The sequence below is a fragment of the Camelina sativa genome, chromosome 5 (assembly GCF_030686135.1).
Source record: "Camelina sativa cultivar CO46 ecotype springtype chromosome 5, ASM3068613v1".
Taxonomy (NCBI): Eukaryota; Viridiplantae; Streptophyta; class Magnoliopsida; order Brassicales; family Brassicaceae; genus Camelina; species Camelina sativa.
The window spans coordinates 19,364,434-19,372,962 of NC_141884.1; the positions used below are offsets into that span (position 1 = coordinate 19,364,434).

The 8,529-nt window shown below is 36.8% G+C and overlaps 2 protein-coding genes across 2 annotated transcripts; one reads left to right on the forward strand and one right to left on the reverse strand.

The window, feature by feature from the left end:
- The first annotated feature begins 1,814 nt into the window (after positions 1-1,814).
- LOC104786971 (pentatricopeptide repeat-containing protein At2g27610) lies at positions 1,815-4,572 on the forward strand. The gene has a single exon (XM_087450437.1). The coding sequence runs from the start codon at positions 1,912-1,914 to the stop codon at positions 4,489-4,491; it is 2,580 nt and encodes an 859-aa protein (XP_087306563.1). The 5' UTR covers positions 1,815-1,911; the 3' UTR covers positions 4,492-4,572.
- LOC147944037 (protein SUPPRESSOR OF K(+) TRANSPORT GROWTH DEFECT 1-like) lies at positions 4,483-7,680 on the reverse strand. Its single transcript, XM_087450438.1, has 8 exons — positions 6,907-7,680; positions 6,708-6,813; positions 5,807-6,005; positions 5,653-5,721; positions 5,495-5,569; positions 5,307-5,405; positions 5,058-5,213; positions 4,483-4,803 (listed from the first exon to the last, which is right to left on the reverse strand). The coding sequence occupies exons 1-8, from the start codon at positions 7,382-7,384 to the stop codon at positions 4,678-4,680; spliced, it is 1,308 nt and encodes a 435-aa protein (XP_087306564.1). The 5' UTR covers positions 7,385-7,680; the 3' UTR covers positions 4,483-4,677.
- Positions 7,681-8,529: the final 849 nt, after the last annotated feature.

Sequence of the window (8,529 nt, forward strand, 5' to 3'; positions counted from 1 at the left end):
AATTATTAATTATACAAAAAAGATTAAGGATAATATACAGTTAATTATTAATTCTAAAATTTTGTAAATACTCACTTTTATATAAACATATATCGTCTCATAATTAAATAATTTACTCAAAAACACTGCTTTCAACTTTATTTAATTAGAAATTGTTTTGAATGTGAAAGTAATTTTTTCTTATTCTTTTAAACAAAAATTTGCTCCTACTTTCTCTTTTTTCAGTTGTGAATCGGTAAGATTAATATGTTAACCCAAGAAAAATATTAATAAATGCATCTTCTTTTCCTAATACTATATTTTAAAATTTATTGTAGTATTTTTAGATTTTTTTATTTAGTTTATATTTTCATCTTTGAATTATTTAAGATTCATATATTTGTTGTAAGATTCATAGATTTATTTTGTTTTGATTTCTCAACCTTGATTGGTTGGTCATAAACCTTTTTTTTTGCAAACATAATTGTTACCATTATTCATTCAATCCCAAAGGGAGATAACGAGTAGAAGCTCCTCAACCTAATGGATGGATAAAATAGGCTAATCAAACACAAACTTATAACAAACATAGATAGATAGATTGGAAAAAACATAAATCGTTGTTGATAGATTCATATGAGCTCAAAGACTGTGACATCCTGATTTGCGGAAAAGGTATAAAAGAATTGATTTGGCCACATATTTCACCAAAATGCACTTATTTTTTTGGTCAAGGATCCTGAGAGAATTTTATGATTGGTGACCTTCCTGGAAGTGATTATCGGAACTGTGCGAGTGAGGACAAAACACAGGAAAAGGTCATTTGTAGATTTGTAGGGTCGGTAAACAAGTTTTTAAAGCCTCTTAGACGTAACAAACCGGCCATCAAATATGGGTGGGTCCATGGGCCGAGAAAGATATAGGGCCCACTTAGGAAGGTGGGCCTATGGACTGAGAGTGGACACGGGCTCACTAAGCAAGGTGGCGGTTGAGGCGTTACAGAGACAGAGCTACATCATGGTGTGTCAAAGACACTTCCACAAATATATTGGGAAATTTAACATTAGTTACTATCAAAAGATTTTGTGACGTTAAATTTTTTTTTTTTTCATTAGTTGTCGGAGCAAGCCATTTTGAGATAGCAAAAAAACGTGAACATTTTCTCTCTACAGAGGAGGAGGGCAGAGCCAAGGTTCTTTTTATAGTGGAGAAGGTTGCAAACAAGGTTATCTTCCCTAGGGAAGAAGGTGGAGGAGGTTGGACGCTATGTTATCTCTCCAAAGGAGGAAGGTGGAGCCAAGGTTTTCTCTATGGTGGAGGAGGTTAGACGCAAGGTTCTCTCTATAAGGCGGAGCTGAGGTTTTCTCTATAGTGGTCATAAATTATTGTGATAATACATAACTGATTAGTATATTATGTAATATATTTTTTATTCAAAATATTTTTGGAGCCAACAATTTTTGTAATTAAAAAACTATGTAGAACTGAAAGTAAAATAGTTGGCTTAATGTTTTCATATATAGGTGGTGATAAAGAATATATTAGTAACATAGAATATATTTAGGTTTTTAAAAGTACACTTTTAATAGTACACATACATAAAATATTTGTAAATGGATATAAATCCGTGTATTATAACAAAAATAAAATTTATAAATAACTTACAACAAATTTTAATATATTTTTGTTAAATTTAATTTAATTTATAAAACTTTAAATCAGGTCCTCATCTAGTTTATTATAAACCAAAAAAAAAAAAAAATCCTGAAAATCAAACCGAAACAGACCATGAATTAAACACTATTAACAATGTCTAACCAACAAAATATCATTTTCATAATTTTATTTGATACTCAACAAAGAGTTGTTTGTTGAACCGCAAATGAATAATTCGAAAACACAAAAAATTTTGTTCGTTATCTTGAAAAGCAAATGCAATTCGCAACGACAATACGGAGACCTCAATCTCTGGAAATATTCAAACCCAATCATCGTATTTATTGCTTTAGCGCTTCTTCATCATCCTCTCGTTTACATAGTGCACGCAATGTGTTCGACAAAAGTCCTGACCGAGATCGGGAGAGTTATACGAGTTTGCTTTTTGGGTTTTCTCGCGACGGGCGAACTCAGGAAGCAACTAAACTCTTTTTGAATATTCATCGTTTGGGAATGGAGATGGACTGCTCAACCTTTTCCTCTGTTATAAAAGTTTCTGCTACTCTGTGTGATGAGCTTTTTGGTAGACAGTTGCATTGTCAGTGTGTAAAGTTTGGGTTTTTAGATGATGTGAGCGTGGGAACATCGCTGGTTGATACATATATGAAAGGAAGTAACTTTAAAGATGGAAGGAATGTTTTTTATGAAATGAAAGAGAGAAATGTTGTTACTTGGACTACATTGATAAGTGGGTATGCTCGGAACTCGATGAGTGAGGAAGTTTTGACATTGTTTATGAGAATGCAAGGCGAAGGAACTCAGCCGAACTCGTTTACTTACGCAGCTGCTCTTGGAGTTTTGGCTGAGGAAGGAGTGGGTGGGAGGGGAACTCAGGTACACACAGTTGTTGTAAAGAATGGTTTAGATAAAACGATTCCGGTGTCTAATTCTCTGATTAATCTGTATCTCAAGTGTGGGAATGTTAGAAAAGCTAGAGTTTTGTTTGATAAAACAGAAGTTAAGAGTGTGGTTACTTGGAATAGTATGATTTCAGGATATGCATCAAATGGGCTTGATTTAGAAGCGTTGGGAATGTTTTACTCTATGAGGCTTAATCATGTGCGGTTATCTGAATCTAGCTTTGCTTCCATTGTTAAGCTGTGTGCTAACTTAAAAGAACTGAAATTCACAGAGCAGCTCCATTGCAGTGTTGTAAAATACGGGTTTGTGTTTGATCAAAATATAAGGACGGCTCTAATGGTGGCTTATAGTAAATGTATGGCGATGGTTGATGCTCTTAGGCTGTTCAAAGAGACAGGATCCCTCGGGAATGTTGTTTCATGGACAGCGATGATTAGTGGTTTCTTGCAGAATGATGGGAAAGAGGAAGCTGTGGATTTATTTTCGGAAATGAAGAGGAAAGGTGTTAGGCCGAACGAATTCACTTATTCTGTCATTCTCACAGCTCTTCCTGTAATTTCTCCATCAGAGGTCCACGCACAAGTTGTAAAGACTAACTACGAGAGGTCTTCAACCGTTGGAACCGCTCTTTTAGATGCTTATGTGAAGTTAGGTAAAGTAGATGAGGCTGCAAAAGTTTTTAGTGGTATTGATGATAAAGACATTGTGGCTTGGTCAGCGATGCTTGCAGGATATGCTCAGACCGGAGAGACGGAGGCAGCTATTAAGATGTTTAGTAAGCTCACAAAGGGAGGGGTGAAACCGAATGAGTTTACATTCTCTAGCATCCTTAACGTGTGTGCGGCTACTACCGCGTCTATGGGACAGGGAAAGCAGTTCCACGGGTTTGCTATAAAATCAAGACTCGATAGCTCTCTGTGTGTTAGTAGTGCTCTTTTAACCATGTATGCAAAGAAAGGCAACATTGAGAGTGCGGAAGAAGTTTTTAAGAGGCAGAGAGAGAGAGATCTAGTATCATGGAATTCGATGATCTCTGGGTATGCACAACACGGGCAAGCTATGAAGGCTCTCGAAGTTTTCAAGGAAATGAAGAAGAGAAAGGTGAAAATGGATAGCGTGACATTCGTCGGAGTATTTACCGCTTGTACACATGCGGGGTTAGTAGAAGAAGGCGAAAAGTATTACGATATAATGGTGAGAGACTGCAAGATTGCACCTACAAAAGAGCATAATAGTTGTATGGTGGATTTATATAGCCGAGCCGGGCAACTCGAAAAGGCTATGAAGGTTATAGACAACATGCCAAACCCGGCTAGTTCCACCATTTGGAGAACGATTCTAGCTGCATGCCGTGTGCACAAGAAAACAGAGCTTGGGAGATTAGCTGCAGAGAAGATCATTGCAATGAAACCAGAGGATTCAGCTGCATATGTGCTGTTGTCTAATATGTATGCAGAGGCAGGAGACTGGCAAGAGAGAGCCAAAGTAAGGAAGCTCATGAACGAGAGAAACGTGAAGAAAGAACCTGGTTACAGTTGGATTGAGGTCAAGAACAAGACTCACGCATTCTTGGCGGGTGATCGGTCTCATCCTCGTAAAGATCAGATCTATATGAAGCTAGAAGATTTAAGTACACGGCTGAAGGATTTAGGGTATGAGCCGGATAAAAGTTATGTGCTTCAAGACATTGATGATGAGCACAAAGAAGCTGTTCTTGCTCAGCATAGTGAGAGATTAGCTATTGCTTTTGGGTTAATAGCTACGCCAAAGGGAAGCCCTCTTTTGATCATTAAGAACCTTAGGGTTTGTGGAGATTGTCATGCAGTCATCAAATTGATTGCAAAGATTGAAAAAAGAGAGATTGTAGTTAGAGATTCAAACCGGTTTCATCACTTTGGCAGTGATGGAGTTTGCTCATGTGGGGACTTTTGGTGAAATAATAAAAAGAAAACATTGTTCATAACATTTTTTACACGTTTCGAGAAATAAAGCAAATTCAATGTTTTTGGGATGAAATCAAACATGGGTTTGAGATTTGTTTTGCTTCTCAGTACATACATAAGCAGAAAGTCAAAGAGGCTAATATGATTATGAGAGGTATTTGATGGAACTTCAAATCTATTAACCCTCTTCTCCAAACTCCTGCGTGAATTTCTCATGGACTTCAAGGTCAGACTTGCTCACTGTTGGCCTTTGTCTTGCAAGTACCTTCTCGAAATCTGTTCGGGTGATAGGTGGTGGAATAATCTGTCACATAAAATACACAAATCCGTTTTTAGTTTACAGCATCGAAGACTTATGACTACAAAAACTATGTATCTCAGTATCATACGACCACAATAACTTTTTGGAATGAATATTTTTAAGACCGATAGCATAGCATAGCATTATTTATGCTTCAAATTTTATGTGTCTTCCAGCAGATACTCAAATGATTTAAAACTAAGAGAAGTTTGAAACACAAAACCTCAAATGATACATTTAAAGCTTTTTATGTGTACCTTTTCTGCGAGCCCTTTTGCTGCTAGATCTTGCATTGTAGTCTGGATGGCATCGGGGTGCCTAGGCCCACATGGCATCCATGTACCATCAGGAGACTTGAAAAAGAACATGGCGTCTTGCGTTTTACGAACAGGCTCAAACAGAACATCTTTTACCTGCAAGAATCAAAAAGATTCTCAATACAAAGGCTTATCTATCGATAACAACATTCAGGACAATAAGAAATAACTCAAGGACAAGTCACATACACAAACAGACACATCTGAACCAGAAAACCCTTCTGTCTTTTGGCCTAAATATTCGAAATCAGGTTCAGTTAAATTATGAGGCGTGTCTCCCAAATGGACCTGCATTTACAAAACATATCTCATTAGTAAACTGTTTGGGTCTCCCTTGAATGGTTTTTACTTAAGGAACTCGAAGCAAATGACTATACTTTGAACATGTGCTGCCGAGCCTTGGCCTCTGGGAGAGGAATATAAATACGCTTGTCAAAACGTCGTCGGATAGCCTGAAATCAACAAGGCGTTACCAAGATATCATTTAACTGGCAACGAAAATATGGAACCAATCTGCTTTTATGACTTTTTTCACCTGATCAAGAGCATAGGGTGTATTGGTTGCTGCAAGCACAAGTACTTTCTCATCATTGTGTCCAACACCCTAGAATAAAAAGAGATAAATAATGAAAAGAAATGTTCCTGCTAAGATTGAATGACAGAAAGTTCAGTTCAGATAAGCTTTGCACCTGCATCTGCACTAGAAGCTCCGTTTTGATACGTCTTGAAGCTTCACTCTCATTTCCTTCTCCACGAGTACCACACAAAGAATCTATCTCATCAACAAAAATAATCGATGGAGCACTTTCGCGGGCCATCTCGAAAAGGTTCGATACCAGCTTCTCACTTTCACCCATCCACTTTGAGACCAGGTCTGATGAAGACACGCTGATGGTTGGGAAGTAAAAAGGAAACAACTATTCTTAAGCTATAACATGTTTCCAAGTATAAACACTGTAAACACAAGATAAGATAGAAAAACAACCAACATGAAGCACCTAGCTAGACATAATTCACAACCCAAGACCCTAGAACATGATGCTAGCTAAAGAAGTTTTCATCTTTTTGATCAAGCATCTCGTGCAATCACCATTAAACAAGAATTCGTGGCAACCTTAAACCCAAGCATCTACATGTTTGCCTAATTAATACCACATTCGTCGGTTTTCTAATATGCCATATAGATTCAACCAGAGACTATACGCTATTAAATCTGGCTGTATATTGCTTGTTTATAACATGCACAGATAGCAGAATCTAGTAAATCGATTGCAAGTTGCAACATATAGTAGACTCTGGATATAAGTTCCAGAGAAAATCAAACCTTTCTGACAATTATCTGAACCGATTTCCTTAATACTACTATCTAAATTTGAAGAAAACACTTAGGAATCAAACGCAAACAACATCAAAGAACCTCGAAACAACCTTGAGGGTTAATTCAAGACCACCGCCTCCTCAAACTAATCCTAAAATACTCCAAACACGCCTACATCCCTAACCAAATATTCAAATCCAGGAGCTATAATCAAAGAGCTAAGACACTGCAATAAACTCATGGAGCTTGAAACACATTTAGACATATGTTACCTGAAAAAGGTAGAGTCTGCTTCAGTAGCAACAGCCTTAGCCAAATACGATTTTCCTGTTCCTGGTGGTCCATATAACAGGAAAGCTCTCCATGGCCGCCTCTTTCCTAAATAAGTAAACAAACCAAGTTTAATCAATAATACACAGATAAAGCTCACAAATTTATAAGAATCTTCAATAAATCGCTCGCTCAAACTACCTGTGAAGAATTGTGGGAACTTAACAGGCAAAATCACAGCTTCCTGCAAAGCTTGTTTAGCACTTTCAAGCCCAGCAACATCTGACCACTTAATGTTAGGCTTCTCCCTAACAATCGCAGAGTTCAACCCAGCTCGAAGCTTCGATTGCTCAGGATCTTCACCATCTTTACCACCGCCTTCTCCGTCCTTCGGCTTAGTCTTCGGCCTCGTCGCAACCGCCGCGTCGCCGTTAGATCCCGGACCCGATCCACCTTCATCGAGAACAGCACGGATCTCCTCTGCACGGCGGAGATACTCGGTAAATTTCTGGGTAATAGCTTCTCTGATCTTAGGGTTCTTCTCATACTTGAGATGAGTTTTGAAGTACTCAAGCGCGTTCATGTATAAAGGGAACGCCTTGTTGTAATTCCCAGCATTGTCTTCGTGAACCGCTTGCTTCACGTACTCGATCGCTTGTTCCTTGAAATTGCTGTACATAACTTAGGGTTTTACCAGAAAAAAAAAAAATTTCGAAAAATTGTGTACTCCTGATTAATTGAATCGGTGATGATGATCAAGGATCGAGAAGGAGCCTTGAAATCGTAATAAGGAGATTCCGAATTTGGAGAATGAGAGAGGGGAAAAGGGATGGAGAGGAGAGAAGAAGAAGGAATGGATTAAGCAAATCGATGAAGAAAAGCCAGATTTGTTGACGACGAAGACGAAAAGGTCTTGCAAACAGCGGAGCGTAGGTTTGTAAAAGAATGAAACGTTGAAGCGTTTTTGGAAGTTGTGAAGATTTGGCTCACCGTTTTGATGAATGATAAAGAAAACACTTGCCGTTTTTTTCTAAATTGTACATTGTTATTTCTATCAACCAATAAGAACAAAAATTGTAAATTTTCTTTTTTAAAACTAATTTGTTCTCTTTAATTGTCCCAAAAATCTGATTATTTAGTTCACACAACTCACAAATAAAATTTATCAAACTAGGCTACGTCATGGGTATTTTTCGTTAATTTTCAAACTAAGCAAGTTTTTAATGATTCAGTTTCTAACACTAAAATTTTTAGCTTATATAGTATAGATGCACGGTCCCAAATGTAGATTTCCAGTTGGAAAATAAAGGATACAAAAATTTGGATAGATAATATCTTATACCAAATGTAACACCAAAAATTGGAACATCGCTTAATACCCATATTAGAAATTGGAACATCGCTTAAAAACAATTATGCAGTTGACTCAATGTATATTCATTTCCCAGCGTCCATGAATATGGAACCTTAACTGGATGGTATAACAACACTTCTACATTATTTTGTGATTATTTTTCAATAACAATATGTTTAGCTAAAGAGTTGTTCTAGAAAGATAATCTCTAAAGACTTCTACAAACATTATAACACTTTTAGATTAAAAGATAATTGTTACACTTTCTTTTTCTTATCGTGATGTTCATGATCGAGAGCAAACCCATTTGATAGGTTTTGTGGATATATTGATTTTCTTAGGGGATTTTTGTCTTTGAATAACTAGTAACATTTTTTGTGATAAATATTATAAATCCATAAGACATATAGCAAAAAAAATTATTATAAATTCCATTGTATGTAATAATATTTTATTTACAAATATTTATA

Excerpts from the sequence above, each read along its gene's own strand:
- LOC147944037 (XM_087450438.1), bottom strand. The coding sequence starts at position 7,384 with ATGTACAGCAATTTCAAGGAACAAGCGATCGAGTACGTGAAGCAAGCG. Across the intron at positions 5,570-5,652 it reads CACCCTATGCTCTTGATCAG|GCTATCCGACGACGTTTTGA; the intron begins GTGAAAAAAGTC and ends TGTTGATTTCAG. Across the intron at positions 5,214-5,306 it reads GTTCAGATGTGTCTGTTTGT|GTAAAAGATGTTCTGTTTGA; the intron begins GTATGTGACTTG and ends TGATTCTTGCAG.
- LOC104786971 (XM_087450437.1), top strand. The coding sequence starts at position 1,912 with ATGCAATTCGCAACGACAATACGGAGACCTCAATCTCTGGAAATATTC.